General features: G+C 42.0%; 1 protein-coding gene across 5 annotated transcripts in view; it reads left to right on the top strand.

The window, feature by feature from the left end:
* Window positions 1–20,492, top strand: part of LOC138246553 (sialic acid-binding Ig-like lectin 7) — a 229,930-nt gene that overhangs the window by 32,523 nt on the left and 176,915 nt on the right. For all 5 annotated transcript variants that reach the window (XM_069201225.1, XM_069201227.1, XM_069201226.1 and 2 more), the window contains one exon: window positions 3,453–3,818. In XM_069201225.1, coding sequence (XP_069057326.1) covers window positions 3,560–3,818 — 259 coding nt within the window. In that variant the 5' untranslated portion in view covers window positions 3,453–3,559. The remainder of the gene's footprint in view (window positions 1–3,452; window positions 3,819–20,492) is intronic.

Here is a 20,492-nt window from a genome sequence, read left to right as displayed (position 1 = left end):
CGGAAGGGGCATGTTGCAGGCCTCCCTTCCAAATACTGAATCAGTATAATATGCATCAATGTTTTACCACTGAAATTTGGTCTGAAAACATTAACATTTTACTGTCATCTCAAAGGAGGTGATAAGGCATTCAAAAAAGGGAAGGCATTGCCTGCAGCCCCAAAACCTTAGAAAAAGATGTTTTTTTAATGAAGCCCCGTTTCCTTAAAGGAAAACTGAACAGTAGGTATGGTGGTTGCATGACCCCCGCTGACCTCTATAACTGTGAGTGCCTCCAATCATGGTGAATCACAATTTACAACTTACCTCACTAATATACATGAGGTATGCTGGATTGTGATATGCTATAATTCAGAAAATTAAGAACCAATCAATTAGTAAGCAAGGATTTGTCATAGTTATCTTCTACCCAATCTTGAACTAGATAGTGCCAAGAGTTACTAAGAACTCTGTTCTTCCTAATATCAATACTTACAGAGAGATGGAGCTCTGCTCTGTCTTCACTAAGACTCAATATCAAGACTCGATACACTGATCTTGATAAAAGCTAGCAAAGAAGTCTGAACCTGGTAAACCCCAGACTCACCCACACCCCTGCTTATTCTAAGGTATTTCATACACATACCTAATTCCAAAAAGCAGTAGAAAACGTTTATGGTAACATCTAAACCAGATAGTACAGTGTGTGTGGGGCTCAGTTGTGAGTAAATTACTAATTAGAATTTGTTTCATATCTGTGAACTTCTGAAACTATTGTGGATTTGTTCTTTAGTACTGTTGTATATGTACTGGACACAGTGAATTAAGTATAAGGTGGGAGAGAATCGTTTGGAGTCAATCTATACTCATCTAGTGCTCAGCGTGCTGTTGTTCGTAGCCATGACCAGTCCACAATTTCCTTCTCACAGACCACACCACAGGCCATTGTCACCTGGTCTTAAAGGATCTAGCAGTGCATGTCTCACCATTCTCAAAAGACTATGAGCCTGATTTAGAGTTGACGAAGGGGTTACTTTGTCAGAAACATGACAGATATCCTATCACCTATATTAGAAGTTCCATAGGCTGTAATGGAATTGTAATAAGGTAGGCAGGATATCCCTCACGTTTGTGACAGAGTAACCCCCTTCTCCAAACTTTACATCAAGCCCTATATGTCAGTCAGACATGTATAATTAATATTAAGTGGTTTAAAATGTGCATTTGGGTCATATCCTAGGGACTCTCCCCACCATGTTTTGCTTAGTCTTGTCTCAGAGTTACATCAGTTTACTTTCATAAGCACCAGCACCATCTAGTAACGAAACTAGTCAGTCAGTCATGATCAGTGGACCCCCTTATTTGCAGCTGAGGACCTGCAAAATCTAAAAAATAGGAAAATATCAGTGTTGATGATTCTCTAAGATAATGTTATAGTAGAGACACTAGGGGCCAGATGTAGCAAGGCTTTTACGCCTCGCAAACAGCAAAAATCACTGTTTGCGAGGCGCAAAACCCACATCGCGATGCCCATTCCCGTTTTGCGAGTCGGTAACCTGGTTACCGACTCGCAAAATGGGACTGTGAGTCGCAAATAAGAAGAGGTGTTCCCCTTCCTATTTGCGAGTCGCAGCGCGATGTAAGATTGCTTTGTGACCGCAAACGCGGTCGCAAAGCAATCACAGTTACCACCAGTGTCACACTGGTGGTAACCCATTCGCAAAAGGGAAGGAGTCCCCATGGGACCCCTTTCCCTTTGTGAATGGCCTTGAAAAAATTTTTTCAGAGCAGGCAGTGGTCCTATGGACCACTGCCTGCTCTGAACAAATCAAACGAAAACGTTTAATTTTTCCGTTTGTAATGCATCTCGTTTTCCTTTAAGGAAAACGGGCTGCATTACAAAAAAAAAAAAAACTGCTTTATTTAAAAGCAGTCACAGACATGGAGGTCTGCTGTCTCCAGCAGGCCACCATCCGTGTGAGTGCCCGCAACTCACAAGGGGGTCGCAAATTGCGACCCACCTCATTAATATTAATGAGGTGGGCCTTTGCGACCCCCTTGCGAGTCGCAGATGGTGTCAGGGACACCATCCTGCATCCAGCATTGCGACTCGCAATTTGCGAATCGCAATGCCGGATTTTCCTACATCTGGCCCTAAATCCCTAAAATATCCATTCATATTACTCAAATATAAAAATCTGAAAGATATTAGAAAACTATGTTTGGAATTACAGAAAACAGTTTTGTAAAACTCATAATACACCACAGCTGTTTGTGTTACAAAACGACATACCAGCTGAGGCCATGTACAACAAAAAGGTGCCTTTTCAGTAGTGTACCCTGTATAGACTTTAATTGTCAGCCATATGAACTGGCAGAATCCTAGCAATCAAGGTGTATGGTATCCACGTGCCTGTTGCACATTCCATATACCTCAAACAGAGGGACACATGAATAGCATAGATGTAAGTCGCCCTCCGTGGGAGGGGTATGCCCAAACGTGGGTCCCGTGCTCTCTATGCCACCAGACTCAAGCTAGCCTGGCTGATGAGAGGTCATACCCAGAAACCGTTCCCAGGATTCTTGTTTCTGGACCAGGGAGGACTTGTCCTAGCAGTTCGAGCTGTACTGTTCCCATGGTGAGCAGGGTCAAGGCTGATTTGCATATGGCTGGGTCCAAGCTGAAATGGCATGGCGAGCAAAAATCTGATTGATTAAACCCAGATATGTGACTGAGGATGAATGTTTGATTTGTTCCGCATTCCATCCATCATTTGTTCTTTTTGCAACCATAGAGACTTCTGCATGTCTAAAAATTCAGAATGTAGACTCACTTCTGTGATACCGTATCGCACTATTACAATTGCTCTTGAAAACAGTTTTTTGCTTCATAGAGAAACACCTTCTTTTAACTTCTACCAGTTTTGGGAGTGCCTTTTTCAATTTCTACCCTGAAAATAAATGTACTCCCGCCATTTACATGAGTAAATCCCTAACTTTCCAAATTGAAAATGGGTCATGGAAAAGTTTGGGAATACCCTTCCAGAATGCCTATTCTTCATTACCAGGAGATGATTTACTCACACTTTACTAACTAAAAAACTTTACTCTCCTAATAAAAGGCTGTTTTCCTCAGGTGCAAGTAAGTAGTGTTGAAATCGGAGAATCGTGTGCAGAGGTCCTTTTTTTAAGGCTGGAACACATTCACTGTCTGAGATTGGGAGAAGGGATTATAGAACCTTTTGGCTTCAGTGGTTTAAAATGAAAGCACTTCTAAAAGAGCGATGCACCATATATTACAAAGTCCTACTGGATGGAGGAGATTAATTTTAAGGATGTCACCGGGAATTTCAGTGTACATGTAAGCATCGGATGGTATTTTTGCCACTATCTTTTCTGTGTAATACCCTACTCCCTTCTCTCAATACCCTTTACCAGTTGCCTCGATGAGTTGGTATATTATGTCTCCGCAGGTGTCCTCTGTGCCAGTGATGAATATAAAGTGATTGTGCCCAGTAAAGTCACGGTTCAGGAAGGCCTATGTGTCCTCATTCCCTGCGAGTTCAGGTACTAGAACACAATGGAACGGGATGGGGCTCCTCATGGGTACTGGTACATTGAAGGTCAAGAGGAGGTCGTGGCTTCCGACGACGTAAATAAAGAGATACTCGAGGACACAAGAGACCGCTTCAGACTGGTGGGGAATCCGCGGAAAAGAAATTGTTCTTTGAGCATCAATGATATCAGAAAATCGGACGGAAGAGATTATTACTTCAAATATGAAAACAATGATATTAAATTAAATTTCAGTCTTTTCCCGCTTCATATCAATGTCGTTGGTAAGTAACACGTGCCTTTTTCATTGTTTCTAATTTCAAATTACTCTTAAAACAAGATGCAATAGTCTTAAATGCCAGTGCATGCTTCAATGGAGAGAACTTTAATTACAAACGCAAAACACGCTAAAATATCTTTAAAGACTAGGGGACATATTTATATTCTGCTTGCGCCGTTTTAACATCAACATTTTTGTCGATAAAAAGACGCATAGCTAGCTCCATATTTATATTTTGACGCTAGACCCGAATGTAGGGGTTAGCGTCATATTGTGGATGCGGAAAATTACCTTGCACTAATTAGATGCAAGGTAGGCGTTCCGGTTCACAATATCACGCTAACCCCCTACCTCCTTATTTATACTCTGGCACAAAAACGACGCGTACGGAGTAGGCGGACCCAAATAGGTTTATTATTTAACACCTGGGTCAGACCAGGCGTTAGGGGACCTGTGGACCCATTTCCACAGCTAAACACCATGGAATGGGCCCACAGATGCCCACCCCAAGCCCCAGGAACACCCCCACCCACACCGGATGGACGCCATAGGATGGGGGACTCCATCCTGGGTAAGTAGAGGTAAGTATAATTTTAATTTTTTTCTGTGCCATTGGAGGCCCCTTACATGGGGCCCCCTGCCTGGCACTGGGTGTGATGGCCTTGCCCAGGGGACACTGGTCCCCTGGGCTGGCCATTGGGGTGGTGGGCATGACTCCTGTCTTAACAAAGACAGGAGTCATGTTTGGGTGGTAGTGCGTCAGAAAAGGAACCTCGGCTGGTTAGCGGCATACTTATTGCAGCTAACCAGCCTAGCGTCATTTCTGACCCACTTACACTTTTCCCCTCTTCCAATCCCCACTGGCTAGTGTCTTTTCTTTAGATGCTAACCTGTCCTTTGCGCCACCGTGCACCATTCCATAAATATGGTGCCCGGCTGGAGCTATGGAATAGCGCTAGCAGGCGCTATGGATTTTGCTGCAAAACTGTGTTAGCACAGTTTTGCGGCAAAATCCATAAATATGGGAAAAAAGGCCTGATTTAGAACTTGACAGACAGGTTACTCCATCACAACGGTGACAGATGTCCCGTCCGCTGAAATCTAAATCCCATTACATCCAATGCATTTAAGATTTTTGCGGACTGGATATCCATTACCGTTGGGACAGAGTAACCCATCCGCCAAGTTCTGAATCAGGCCCTAAATCACACTAAAATTTCAGTACAAGTTTAAAAGAACATTAAAATAACTTGTCATTGTCATTTGGGGGTTTAAACGTCAATTACAAGGCCTCAGAAATAGTTTGCATAGACAGATTAAAAAATGCAGGCCTTAACTTCTCACAATGGCTCAGCAGCAGAGCAGGGCAAATAAATAAAATACACTTAAAGTCTTGAATACCATTTTGAGTCAATGATTTTGTATGTTTGATGACCCATGCCATTTGGAAATTAAAATATTTAAAGGCCGAATATTTTAGTTGCAAAAGGATTCGAAAACGTCTAACACCATGGAGCATGTTCCAAATCACATAGGGTTGAGCTCTTTTCATGGTAATGTAACCCGTAACTGCTAGGGAACTCACTTTATTACTACAGGCATTAATATACAAATGAAAGCTTAGATCATACAAAGCTTGTTTTAGACAGACCTTTTAATTGATTTAATGATAAGGAAGATGCCAAGCTTTGGTCCTTCTCAAATTGGTCTAAAGCAAATGTGAAGTTTCTAAAAATACAAACATTTTTCATTTTTTACTTTAAAAGTGTTCTTACGTAGGAGAGAACTAAGGGCCATATGTACGAACACATTTTCCCATTGACACAGAATGGGAAAAACCCTTTGATGCATCTGGCCATAAGGGAGTCAACTTCACTTCTCAAAACGCAAGACACCCATCTGATGACTCCTGCCAAACCTTGAAGCAGTCAATGCAAAGTTGCTGCAGATTACTAGTCTCCATAATATCTGCCCTTCTGTTTTGTCCAGAAAGCCACATCAGTTAACTCCACCGTATACAGTAAAGTGGCTGGGATTTTAGCCTGATACACAGATAAAAGATGGGAGAAATGTCTCCTACCTACACATCATAAAAGGTGCCCAGCTACTTGGCCTGAAATTGAGCTTTATGGACATTTTTAGAATATGAGCATTATCATTCAGAGGGTTACACATAATTTTTAGAGATTTAACCAATTCCAGTTTTTGGGTAATTGGGGTGTTACAACCTTTCTTCCCATGAAAACATAGAACGTTACTTTTTAAGGAATTCAGTTACAAAAAGTGCACATTGCATACTGCTGCAACACCACAAGACAGCCATTTAAGCCTTTAGGGGTTAGGTCTACAACTACATATCTACATTTAAAAGGTAGGATATTGACCGCCCCTCCCCCGCAATTCTAAGAGGAAAGCCTGTTCCTTTTGCGAGAAAACCGGGCAGATCAAATATGTACAAGGAAAACAACAGTGGAGCAGATAAGCACCCCTGCTTCAAACCACTTTTCATCAGGAACCTCTCAGAAAGTCTCAGGTCACCCTCTACCAGAACTTGACAAGAGGTTGTAGAAAGAAGTGTGACAATTATAGGCAACAGAGTTCCAGGTATGCTGAGTTTAGCCAACTTTTTCCACAGTGTTGGATGGTCAACTTTGTCAAAAGCTGTGGAAAAGTTGATAAACACGGTATATACTGGAGAACCTCTGATGGTCACATAGTTATCGTATTTTTCATTGATGATTTGAAGGGCTGCAATATTATCCAAGGTCACATGTTTTTTCCTAAAGCCTGTTTGCTCTAATGGGATAGTCTTATTATCTTGTGTCCAAGTATTAAGATGGGCCAATTAACATCTAGGGAAGACCTTACCTACCACATCTACAGGGCAATTTGATGGTAGTTTATGGGCGAACTACATTCACCCTTCGTGCATAGTGGAACAATAATACTTCAGGTCCATGAAGAGGGCACTGTCACAGTAACATAACAAAATTCAAAAACTAGGAATAATAGCCTAGCTCAGAGTTTTGCTTCTTTTTTTATTAGTAAGATTGGCACTTCATATGGGCTGATTACCGCAGAAGTCCGCATGGCGTGGATGGAAGACTTGATCTCCTGCAAAGTATATGCATTATAGCTCGATGTAGCAATATCAGGGCCAATGGGCAGCTCTTCATCACAAAGTTTATTTCCTATAGTCTCTGCATATCGTACTGAGATGAAGCTGCCCCAACTCTCAGCTCCTATAGGGGAGGGGTGGACCTTACTCTAGTTCCACAGCAAACTGCAACTATCTCCCAAAATCTTGTCATATTATTTCTGTTTGCAGCTTCTCTTACATCTACCCACGTATGATCTAAACTCTGCTTTTTCATGCTTACCTTTAAGTGACTTCTTTTCCTTTTCAGAAGAGATATGAATCTATCCCTTTACTTGGAAAAAGAAGCAAATTGCTTTCTAATCAGCCTATTTATTTATTTGTTTGACAGAAGGATGGGCAGAGATATCAGTTTATAGGGAGTCTTAGTATGCCTCAAACAGTATTTTTTGTAATCCGCTTCATGAATTTGCTGAAAAAAAACAGAAAATATCAGCTTTCCAGGAATCCAGATCATTATCTGTTTTCTCTAGAAGCCCTTTTAAGTTAAAGATCTTGCTAGGCTCCCATTGGGTCCTACCGGAGTTTTAACAAAATTTTGATTTGGAACCATCAATTTTTCTAGACACTACTGGAGTCATACTTGCTTCTAAGGAAAAGACTAGTAGTCTGTGATCACTAAGCATAAAACATTTTTAAGCTACCTAAAAGATAGAATAATGAGTATGGAACAATAAAGTAGTCACTAATTGATTATCCTCTCTGAGATTTATGGGTATACTACGCAGGGGAGTCTAGGGTATATCTCCCATTTACAATCACTGAGTCATTTTTTCTCAATTGGTCGAGGAATACCTATCATCTCTTATCCAGTTTTATATTTGGTGGATTAAGTAGTGAGAGAATATGCAGTGCTTCCTCTTCGTCAGACTCAGAAAATAAACTGTTGCTGTGGTTGAAGACTTTACAATTTAAGGGCTTCATTACGAGTTTGGCGATCCTTCGACCGCCATGGCAGCAGTAGAGGTCAGACCGCCGTCGGGATGGCAGTCTGACCGCCATATTACAAGTCATGTTGGCTCATGGAGCAGTTCTGCCTGCACCGCCAAGCAGCACAGACCGCAACGTCACAAGGCTGCACAAACAGGTAGGGGTAGCTTCTGTTTTCCGCCGGACACATTACGTGATTGCACACCGCCAATGTGACCATGTTGGTCTAACCACCATGTCTCAGAAGGCAGAAATGGACAGTATAAAAGGAGCTTTACATGTCCGGAACCGCTATGGAACCCATCACTCATGTCCTGCCGCTGCCGCTGTTCATCGAAGGAGACCCAAATCACCTCTGTCATGGATGCCACTGACCGTAAGTACACACACCTACCTGTGACATTCACCTTGATAAAAGATTGTAGCACTGTTGTCCACATCATGGGGGGGTGCTATTGGCACTAAGTACACTTAGTCCCACGTCAGAACCAGATACCATGAATGACACATGCAACCTCACAGTAACCCCTTCTAGGCAGCTGACTCACACTGCACCACAAAATTACACAAAAACACATGGCCACTGTTAGACTTGGCATCCTTGGCGTGGTCTCCCCTAACTTTTTGCCTCTGCTTCCCAGGTTGATGATGTGTGCTGGACTCTGTTTTTGATACTTTGCGCACTTTACCACTGCTAACCAGTGCTAAAGTGCAGGTGCTCCTGTGTAAAATGTATGTGGAATTGGCTATCCATGATTGACATATTGGATCTACTAGTAGGTCCCTAGTAGAGTGCGCTAGAGGTGCCCATGGTCTGTAAATCAAAAGCTACTAGTGGGCCTGCAGCACTGGTTGTGCCACTCACATTAGTAGCCCTGTAAACATGGCTCAGACCTGCCACTGCAGTGTCTGTGTGTGCAGTTTTAAACTGCTAATTCGACTTGACCAGTGTACCCACTTGTCAAGCCTAAACCTTCCCTTTTTATACACATAACACACCCCTAAGGTAGGCCCTAGGTAGCCCCATGGTCAAGGTGCAGTGTATGTTAAAAACGGGATATGTACTGATGTGCTGTACATGTCCTAACAGTGAAATACTTCCAAATTCAGTTTTCACTGTTACAAGGCCTATCTCTCTCATAGGTTAACATGGGGGCTGCCTTTAAATATCTTTAAAGTGCAGTTTCTCTTTGAGAGCAGATAGAAATTTAGAGTTTGTGGTCTCTGAACTCACAATTTAAAAATACATCTGTTAGTGAAGTTGTTTTTTAGATTGTTAGTTTGAAAGTGCCACTTTTAGAAAGTGGACATTTTCTTGCTTAAACTATTCTGTGACTCTGACTGTTTGTGGATTACCTATCTGGGTCAGACTGTCAGTTGGGCTGTTGTGAATTTCCTCTAGACAGTGACACAAGGGGAGCTAAGGGGAACTGGGGTGTAGCCTGCATATCCTGATGAGACATCTGGGCTAGAGTAGAGGGAGGAGTGGTCACTTACACATGAATGGGCTGTGCCTTCCCTCAGACAATGCAGTCTCCAACCCTCTGGTGTGTGTCTGGGGCCTGGCCTGGGCAGGATCTCGTGAACAACAGAGACTTTCCTTTGAAGTTTGCCTACCTCAAAGGTAGAAAGTGGTATAAGTAGTGGACCCACAACCCCAGACTTTAGATTTCTTCAAGATCACTTCTGGAACCAAGAAGAACCTCTGCCGAGGAGAAGAGCTGAAGAGCTTGACTCCTGATACTTCTGCCAGCAATACCTCCATTACCTGAGCTGCTGTGTGCTGCCTCTGTGACCAATCATGCCGCATCCAGCAGGTGATAGGGCCTCTGCCTTCTCTTCAGAGGAGCTGGATAGACTTGTTGATGAGGTCTTACACCTGTATGGATAGCTCTGTGGCTCACCCAAGGGACAGGCAAGTACCTCATGTGCACAATTGACTTTGTTCGACACCATCCTTTCTTGCCCCGCCATATAAAAGCTGGCAGAGACGGGATGCAGGGGACCCCGTGGGCCCCAGGGGTGCCCCTGCACTGCCCATGCATTTGAAATGGGCAGTGAATGGGCCCACATGGACAGTGCTGTTGCACCCTACGCACCGCAACATTGCTGCCGGCTCTAATATGAGCTGCCTTCAATGTTGTGGGCTGTTCTCCGCTGGGCCCGTTGACCCAGCAGGGAACTTGTAATCGGCCGCACTGGCAGCAACCTGACCATGGGAGTTTGGCGGGTGGGCTTTTCCGCCCGCCAAACTGAAAATGACCCCCTTCTTGTGGATTCAGGATTGCAAGTTGTAGACACATCCTTTACCTTGAACTCCCAAAATATAAAAGTCAAGCTGCTCCAACATTTTTCTCTGTAGATGATTTGGATCTTTCTTTCCGTATGATGTTCAGCTAGCTGTTCCACAAAATCTACAAAATCATTGTTTAAGTTAGTTTATTCAACATTGTGATACACCTTTGTAGAGAAATCCATCTCTTTCCCATGTTCACTGTTAATTGGTTCTCTGAACATCCAGGACATAATTCACATAGATATTTTTTGTATGTTTATAGATGAAAATGTCTGTGCTTATGCATGCTTGGTATTCATGGACAGATACCTTTAGGGTGCTGTGTGTAATTGTATACCACAACTGCATATAATTATGCAGGTGTAACTCCCACACAAGTGGTGAGAAATGAGGTTCTACATGGAGTCAATCATTTTTCCCTTGTTAAGAGAAAAAATACAATGGAACAAAGTATAAAGAGCTAACATTACATACAGTCCTGCATTATGGCAATAACAACACTTGAAAAAGTATTATGAGTGTCCCAGTAAATTGTCTGGAAAGCTACAGTCCGTTAAATTTAACTTTCTTTGCAAGCAAAAAAGTAATGGATGCAGTGTTTGAATTTTAGACACAGATGATTGCTCTGGGTAGCATTCCAATCCATCATGCCACTCTAGAAAGAGAACATCCATATGCAAATTAGGTTTGGCCCTTCTTCAAAAGAAACAATCTCACCAGAAACGCTAGGCCAGGCCTCTCCAGGCAACAACACAAGCAACAGTGGACAATTGGTGTGTAAAATGTCTGTCTATGGACCCAAGGAAGATCAAAGTGTTTCTATAGCAAAGCAGACAGTGAACTTTATGACGGGTGCTGGTGCACCCTTAGCACTACGCATTGCTGCCAGCTTGATTACGAGCAAGCTACAATTACAAATGTATGCACGGTGGGATACTGTTTTATAATGGCCTGTCCCTACACTCACCCACACCCATCCAGCACACGCATCACCAGACAGGTGACCATGCTAACACAAGGGAGCTTGGTGCCATTTCCAAGGGCTCCATTTACATACAGTGCTCCTACCTCCATGCTGTTTCTTTATTAGGATGTAGCATTTTGAACCGCAACTGAATGCAGCATTTCTGTGAATACTATTATAGAGAGAACATTATGTTGTGAAGAAAGCCACTTTCAGGCAGAGATCAGAGGTGTAGCTACCACTCATGCAGCAGGTGCAGTGGCACTGTGGCCAAGAGCCCCTAGGGGCCCACTGAACCCTGACACTTGTTGTATTTTAGTACCCTAACAGTATTCGAAGGGGCCATTTTTCTTGCTTGCACGAAGGACAGATAGCATCCTTACATAGCTTCTGGTGTAGATTTTTTTAAGTTTAATTTATTTATTAGAAGAAAAAGCAAAGTATACAGGTGAACAAGAATACCATTCAATTAGTACAATATCGAAGGCTAACACAAATAAATGATAAACCATAGTTTACAGTAAATGAAAAGCTAATAGTAATATTTATACAAAAATGAATTAAGTGAGGACAAAATAAATCATATAAATAAATGCATCAGTATGGAAGGGTAATGATATGCATAAATGATAAAAATAACTAGTGGGAAAGAGAAAAGTAGAGGGAAAGAGAGGTAGGTGGAATGAGGAAATTACTTAAAAACATAATTAATAGAAAAATATTCAAGATGTCATGAAAACAACATGGTTAAGTAACATTTATATGAAGAACTGAGTAGGCATAAGTAACATGCTAAACATTGAGAGTCAGTACATCATCATTACTGGCTGATGAAAACACATATATGGTGAGTTGTGGCCATAATATGTCATGTTTGACAAATAACGAATAGCAATGCAAATCATATCTTTCCAAACCATGATTATAATTTCCACCACTGTTAGAGAGCTATATTATCAATAGATTTCCAGCTGCAGGTAATGACCTGTAAACCAATCACAATTAGAAGATCGACTAGTGTTCCATGCATTTTGTTGTGTGACCAGGGACTGCTTAAGCCACCCAGAAATAGAGAGCATAATGTGAATGGTGTATGAGTTCCAGTGAGGACCCCAATTCTAGTCCAAACACTAACACAAAATCCAGATAACGTAGTACATAGAAAAAACATAGGAATGTGTGAACCAGAATGAGCATTGCACCTCCAGCAAATGTCTTGTTTGATGAGTTTGAGTTTAAACAGGTGTGCAGGAGTGTAAAAGAATCTATTGTAAAAATAATATAGGGTTTGGATAACGTTAGTTGTTTGAGCAGTGGAGTGAATCTTTTCCCATATTTTATGCCATAAGGTGGCACGAGTTGAAAGGCGCACTGAGGCAGAGACACAGAGGCCCAAAACTAATATTGTACATTGAATTGAAACAACTGTACATCATAATATGTATACTTAACAAGACACAGCAAACTAAGCTGTAACAAACTCAACATTGGAATACTGGCATTTATTTATGGGCCATTCTAGATATTCAGAGATCCTTAGAAAAGTTTCAAAATGCTTCAACAAATTTATGAGCTGGACATCCATGAAATAAAGGGCGAAGGAACTGAAACAGAAAGTAAGTGATATATTCCAGATATATCACTTAAATAAAAAAAGATAGAAGATGTGGTAGTCTTACTTAAGAAGCAGATGGAGAACTTAGAGAACAGGAATCGTCTTATCGTTATCGTAATCAATGGCTACGTAAGGAGCTAAGGGTATTAGAAAATTTTACATTTTCTTTCAAAGTTTTCACTGATTTTTACTTGGTTTGATTAGAATAAAAAATCAATTTGGAAAGAGCTCAGTGTTTAAATGCCAATTCTGCTTCTGGTAAGGATAATAAATCCAGAGTAATGCTAAAGCTATTTATTGAATATACTGAGCGTGAGGTCATAATGCTGCTAAGACAAACAGGCATTTAATCATAAGATATATACAGTATATATTACCAGAACAACTGCAACAAGGTAAAAAGACTTTTGCCTGCATTCAAACAACTTCGAATTAGATACAGACTTGTAGTTGTGTACACTTTCAAAGTTATTTATATTAGTAATATAAAGGGGCATATTTACAAGAAAGTGGCGCATCAGTCCTGTTGCGCCACTTGTCTTGCTTCGTTCCTGCCTCACCTAACAACACCATGGTTACGCCATATTTACAATAATACCATCAACATTCTTTGACGCTATTATGGCGCTTTGCTGCACTAGTGTAAAAAATATTGACATTAGTGCAGCAAAGCATAGGGAGGCCCATTGATACAAATGAGTGCATCCTTTTAATGCCTGCTCTGCGCAGGCGTTAAAAATTAAAGAAAAAATGCTGCAGTGAAATGTTGTAAATTTCACTGCAACATTTTTTTCGGGCCTCCCTGCGTCAGAACGCCTCTTGCATACAATATGCCTGGCGCAGGCATAATGTGGCGAAAGGGTTTACAAAATGGCACAATGCATCGGCTCGGGAGAAAGGCCTCCTTATTGCCGTATTAGCGTAAAACAAATTAGCTTAGGCCGGGGCAAGATGGTGCTATGGGTTTGTAAATATGCTCCATAGTGCTTTTAGTATCTTAGACTGTCTCATAAAAGCAGTGTCGAAAATATGGACACCTCTCAATCTGAGCATACCTAATTTTGATTTTTTCAATCTTGCTTATCCATATATTGTCACTGCTTTTATTCCAAATTGTAAGGGCCCGGTTTACGGTTAATCTGACAGGCTACTCAGCCTTTTACATGGTGTTGTACTCTGTCCATCAAACTAATGGTCCCTGTGCTCTACCTAGATTTGGGAAAACCCAAATGTTTACGACAGCGGGCCCCCACTGCTTCTGTCAGTAAAACCCTGCAACAACGGCCCAGTGGAAGTGTTGCCATTGAGGTAAGTGCTTTTTACAGGGAATGGTGTGGTGTATTTTTAGCGTCGAGCCTGCAACTTGTAGTTAGAAAAGGGCTTGAAGCCCCATGCATGTTAAGTCAGTGTCTTTCATTGGTTCGTGGGCTTGCCTTTTAACATCTGCTTGCTTTCATTAGTGGAAGGCATGCATATGTCATGCCTTTTACAGTGGTTTGCCCTCTTCGAGCGCAGTGACCAAGTACTGAAAACATGTGAGGCTCCATGTTTTCCGTCTGGTTTGTGGACTGCTTTCTATCTTTTTTCGCAGCGCGATCTCGCTTGGCAGAAGTCGAGCGCTTTGCATGACATCGACCCTGTTACATAGTTACTTGCACTTTTGCCAGTTACGTAGATAATTGCACTTTTGCCGATAGGTTTAACTATCTTTTTTTCCCATTTTTTTTCTCTTTTGTCTTTCCCCTTCCGCGGCCATGGCAGTTTCAAACGCAAACTCCCAACTCCCCTTTGCATCGCACTTCATGTTGCTTTCAAGATTCATGCACTGCGAGCTCGCGCAGAAGTATTGCAGGTCTTTGTATATGTGTTTGTTTTCATCTCATGTGTGGTGAGTTTATAAACCTTTGAGAAATTGTGTTTGTGCTTTTCTGTGTGCTTTACATCCTAGGCGCATGTCCGTCTGCGTGTTTGCTTGTGTTAGCACACCGTCCTCGGAGAAACTGGGTTTCTATTTTAAGCTCTGCTCTCTTCCCGTAGGGGGCGCATCACCAGAGAAGGGAAACACTAGCAGCCTCTTAAATAGTTGAGTGTAAGAAAGGCACTGAAAAATGCTCAGCTTGCCACAGCAGTAAGCAGCAGAGCCGTAAAGTGAAACATGGCTGTGCTCCAAATACATGCTCAGTTTTACTTCTCTTCAGTAAATAAGCACGAAATGTATTTGTTTCTTTTTCTCTTTTGCGATGCGCAAAGCGCTTAGAGTTGTGATCTTTTTCACAGCTGTTTGATAAGAGTGTATCCGTTTCAAGAAGATTACTGTTTGCCTCTTTATCAGGGATAAAGTCAGCAAATGGGAGAACATGGGCTAGCCAATGGAGGGAGGCGCCGGCTGGCTGAAGTTCGCTTGGGAGAAGGCAGATAATGAGCACACGGTGTGCTTGCCATAGCGTGGGTTCTCTATATGACTAGGGACATTTTTTCAGAATTTGCATTCTGTTCAGAAAAGTCCTGGGTCCCATGAATTTCAAATACCAAGCACCGAAACACAGAATTCCATCGAACAGCGAACTGAGAAACTATGGACTAGAATGCAGCCCAGAATAATTACCAGTGGCTGAAGTTAGTTCAAGTATTTCACCGATCGCTTTTTTGTTTTCCTAACACAGGCCACGTGCATTTTCGTCAGGCAATGTTCAATGCTTCGGAAACTATGAGGATCAGGATTGGGGGTAGAGACAGAGCTGTGTCGGGGCCCAGTGCTGGAATAACAGTAAGGCAGCTGGTGAGGAATGAGAATCAGAGCACCGTGTAATTCCTGGTATTGGAATAATGGGGCACTGCAGGTTAGGGTTCAGGTGCACTGACAGAGTTGTATGTGGGCTGCAGTAATGGAATAGTAATAGGCACATAAGGTCAGAAGTGAGGTATGTTAATGGAGCTTTGTGTGTAACCTAGTATTGGAGTTCCAGTGTTGCCAATGCATGTGCGCCACTTTGCAACCTTTTGCACCACATAATGCCTGGGCCAGGCACAATGTGTGCAAGGGGGCAGATCCCCCACAGGGAGGCCCGGAAAAATATTGCAGTGAAATTTATTGATTTCACTGCGCCGTGTTTCCCATCATCTTTAATACCTGCCAAAGTCAGGCATTAAAGTGACGCTCCCGTATTGGCCTATGGAACTCCCTGTGCGTTGCTGCACTAGCACCAAAATATTTGGTTCTAGTGTAAGAAGCGCCACAATAGCGTCAAAGGTTTTGATGCTGTTGTGGTAACCACTGCTATAGTGCGCAGTATTTCAAATACGCCGCAACCAAGGTGTCTTTAGGGGGACACAAGAAAAGTGCGCATCAGGACTGATGCGCTACTTTCCTGCAAATATGCCCCTTAGTTTCTCTTAACATTTATCTGCTCACTACTCTGGTCTGGATCCAACATGAGTGCAAGCACATGTATACACCCCGATCTGGTGCAAAGTATTTGACGAAAAGCACCAACAGTGCCCATAATCCAACCATCACCAGCCGTCCTCTTTGGTGCAATGACTCTAACAGCCAGTAGCCGTCAGAGTACAAGGGCGATGCAGTCTACCTGTCCAAAACCAAGAAGCAGTCTAGGACAACCACCCTGAAGGAGGGATTCTGTGCCATTGTATGCCGACTTTGACATCCTCAAGAAAGCTGTCCTTTGCTGCAGCATCGTCAGGCGGTGCTACCCAACCTTCCCATACACAGGCCAAGATGACAAACATTACATTGGATTGGATGCCATAATGAAGATTACAGCAGTAGGTTCTAAGATAGGCACTTTTGATGACAATGCAAAAAACCTCTACAGAGAGTCACAACGGTCTGAGCTTTTGTTTATTCATAAACACACAGAAGCGAAAGACTGATGTCTGAATGAGCTAGATCGACAAGTGAATACTTGACTGGACTGGGGTACTGAACTTATGCAAATAAAAAAAAAACACAAGAATCATTATTGCATGCCTTTCACCATCAGCATGCGAGAACAATCCTACTAGAAGTGAAGAAGCATTAGGCCCCTTATACGTACAAAGCTATCCGTGTGCATTATAGCTGACTTTTCTCTTGATTCAGCTGTAAAGAGGAAGATGTTTTTGCTGCTTCTACCACAACTTTGACAACATGGTTTCAAATATGGGTTGCTACAAATGACAATCATGATTGTGACATTGAACAATCCAACTCTTGAATGTAATGAACCAGAAAAAAATAGCAGATTTTCTGGACTCATCTGACATGGCTGCTATGGACACTAGCTTAGGTCAGACTATCTGGAATGTATCTGGTCACCAGGTATAAAAGGAGAGACAATGCATGAGCAGAGACCAACCTCCTCCCCTGAAATGTATCACCCATCACGGAGCCTCGGATGGAGATGGTCATAGGCAAGTGGTGGAGGGCTTGCCCACTGTAGCAAATCTGCCTTTTCTAATTACCCAGATTATTCAAAATTTTCTGAATCTTACCTAGTTTTGTGCCAGTTAAAACTGTGTGCACTTTACACTGGCTAAACAAGAGTAAAGTGTTTTTTTAAACATGGTTAGGTTGGCTTATTCACAGTTGACATTTTTAATTTGCCTATGAGTCCCTAACATATGTTGTAGAAAATGCACCCATTACCCGGAAGGTAACTGTCACCTATGGACTGCAGCACCTATCATGTCATCGACAGCACTGGCATGTAAACCATGGTTTCAGGCTTACCATGTGTACAGTGATTTACGCATCCTACAAATCTGCTATCAAACCTATTATAATAGCCATTTTTGACAAATATTAGTAAATCCCGCCTAAATACACATTGTCACCCACAAGGGTTACTAGATATAGTGCCTCATATTTAAAAAGTGGAAAACGTGCAAAAAAAGTTTGCATTTCCCTCCATTGACTAGAGCCCAAAAGCAATTTTCAGTGCCAGTGCTGCACTTGGATCCTAGAAAATGTCAAAGTACGGATTATAAAATAAAATAGTTACTCAAAGACTAACTTGTTAAAAATACAATGTATTGGTGAAGTTTGATTTTTAATAAATAGAAAGCTAAGTCCTAACTGCCTGAAGCTCCTGGCCTCTAATTTACATTAGCCTGTCCACAGCTGCGCAGCTTGTGTTTTAACTTAATGAACCATGATAATGACTCCCAAAACAGAACAATAGTTTAGGCCTGGTGACAGGATGGACTAGGGACAGGAGGCTAATTTATATTAGCCTGGCAACAGCTACCCAGCCTGTGATTCAACTTAATGAGATGTGAAAATTACTCCTAGAAGAGAACAATAGTTTTGGCCTGGTGACAGGATGGACTAGGGCCACAGAGTGCAATACATATCAGCTCAAGAAAGGTAGCTGGAGAGGTTCCAAAGACATTGTTTAAAGTGTAAGAGGAGACAAGGACAGCGTTTGTTATTAGACCCTCTATAGTCAGTTGGGCACCAGCCTAGTTGGAGGGAGAGTTAGTCCCAGAACAAGTTTTTGTAGCTGAGGATGAGGGAAGGAACTGCTCATTTCTCTTAACAAGCCCCTGACTGGCATCCAAGCTCACTCCAGGGGCAGGCGGTCTGTGCTATCTCGGATTTTCTTTACAGTGCTTCAACAATGATAGATTGCAGTAAATAAACCGGATGCGCTGCAAAAGTGGAGAGGGTTGCCCTAAGGAATTTTTTTTCCTTTTGATTAGGGAGTGTCCACAAGTCACAACCAACACTTTCTGGACCTGGAAGATCAAAAGGCACATGGACCTGCTGTCTGTAACCTGAAAGCACTGCTTAAGCACTGAACCTGCTCCTTTTTGTGCCCAGGGCAAAGAAGGGTCAATTGAACGACCTAGTATGGAGCTACAGGAACAGAATATTCTGCAAGAGGCACTTTCTTGAAGTGATTAGTTGCCTAGTACCACATGGACCTGGACTGGACCTTGTACTGGAATTTGCTGGTGCCTTCTGTTCCAGTAAGACCCATTTCCTAAGTACTGTGATTGAGGTCCTGGTAGCCATCAAAATTTGGGACTTGGGACATTTCTGGACTTCATGACCTCCGCAGATGTCAGCAGGACCTGTGGCAACAATGTGGAATTTTGATGCAACTTTCATAGATACTGCATTAGGCTTGCCTCGCTAGAGGATTTTGAGCTCAATAAAGACAATGTTAGAAGATAAAATATCTGACCAGGACAAATCCGCTTTTTGTATCAGACCTGCACTCTACCTGTATAGTGGTCAGCCTGAAATTGCACCTAGGTCCTGGACTACCACATCCATAGACTCTCAGACTGTAAGAGCTAATGTTATGTAAAATGTGAGTAAATCACACCTCCAGTTCTCTAATTGGATTTTTGTAAATTGGTATCACTTTGTTTGCTAAATGTTGCTGTATTTCAGTTTGGAGTTTTTATTGTTTGATGTTTTGATTTTAGAACTGTTTTATTTTAACCATGATAGGGATAAGATACAATCCCCTTTGACGGACCGACCTGGAAGTCAGAAAGAGTGCCAATGGACAGCAGTCTTAACTATATGTGCAGATTTCGAATTTCAAGATTTGTTACTGTTTTGTTTTTTGTAATGTTTACTATAGCCTTTTAGGCTGCTGCTATACCGATTGATGAAGACCCTAAACCTAAGTTAATGCTATAACGCTCTTTGAATTCTTAGAGTAGAATGTTCTAAATTGAACAAGGAGAAATAGAAAGACAAACATTGAAATGGTGGAGCAGAAGACTTATACCAGCCATTATATTGTCTTCAATGGAGCTCTGAAGATTTCAATGTTTTGATATAGCCTTATAGCCCACTGCCTAAGGCTGTACTGGTTGTTAAAGGTTCTAAACCTGAGTTATATCCCTGAGACGCAGGTGAGAGCCTATAAAGTGGGAGAGGGCCTTTACCAACCCGTACGAACTGATGCAGAAGGGCTATAGGCTATTAAGACATCCCACCCACTAAGTGTCAAATATTCTAAATAAAAAATGTAGAAACATGAAGATAAACATTTGAATGTTTGAGCTGTGGGCTTCTACCAGCCATTAAAAGCCCGGAGCTACCACATAGTCTTCAATGGAGTTCTCAACATTCCAAAGTTCTGATACAGAATCAATTACTATATGAGTTCACCAGGAGTAGGGAAATAGAGCATAATTTCCATTACATTGAGCATAGCTTGCCTGTGATGATGATTTATCTATATCTATTCTGGCCCTTCTTTCCAGGCAATTTCAAGATACAACACCTGGTGATAAATGACATATATTGTACTATTTCAGAAGACATTATTCCAAACTATTGAACGTTGCATGGTTGGGATGGCTGGTGAAGTCTCACCTCTGCAGCTCGCCCTACTCCCACACTACTATTATTCATCCCATTCTAGAATTGGTAATTTTCTGTTATCTGGGGTTCCCTTCACTCACATAGTGAATGAGCGAGGCCTACAGATTTTGTTTGTTGTTCAGGGACTGTATTCCACAGATCTCTACTAGATCTTTCCACCTTCCCTACAGAGTCCTACTCACCTCATGGTCTACATTGAGAGTCTATTACAACCCATTGATGCTGTTCTGTTTGACATCCAAACTATGCCCACTCCATAACTCTTGAAACTTAGGTATCTGTAGCACCATACAGCTGTACTCTGAACCATATAATCCAGAACCAGCAATTACACAATATTTTTTACCCAGACATTGTTAGTGGGAGCC

This window comes from Pleurodeles waltl, chromosome 7 (genome assembly GCF_031143425.1).
Source record: "Pleurodeles waltl isolate 20211129_DDA chromosome 7, aPleWal1.hap1.20221129, whole genome shotgun sequence".
Classification (NCBI taxonomy): Eukaryota; Metazoa; Chordata; class Amphibia; order Caudata; family Salamandridae; genus Pleurodeles; species Pleurodeles waltl.
This window is presented reverse-complemented; position numbering and strand designations above follow the sequence as displayed.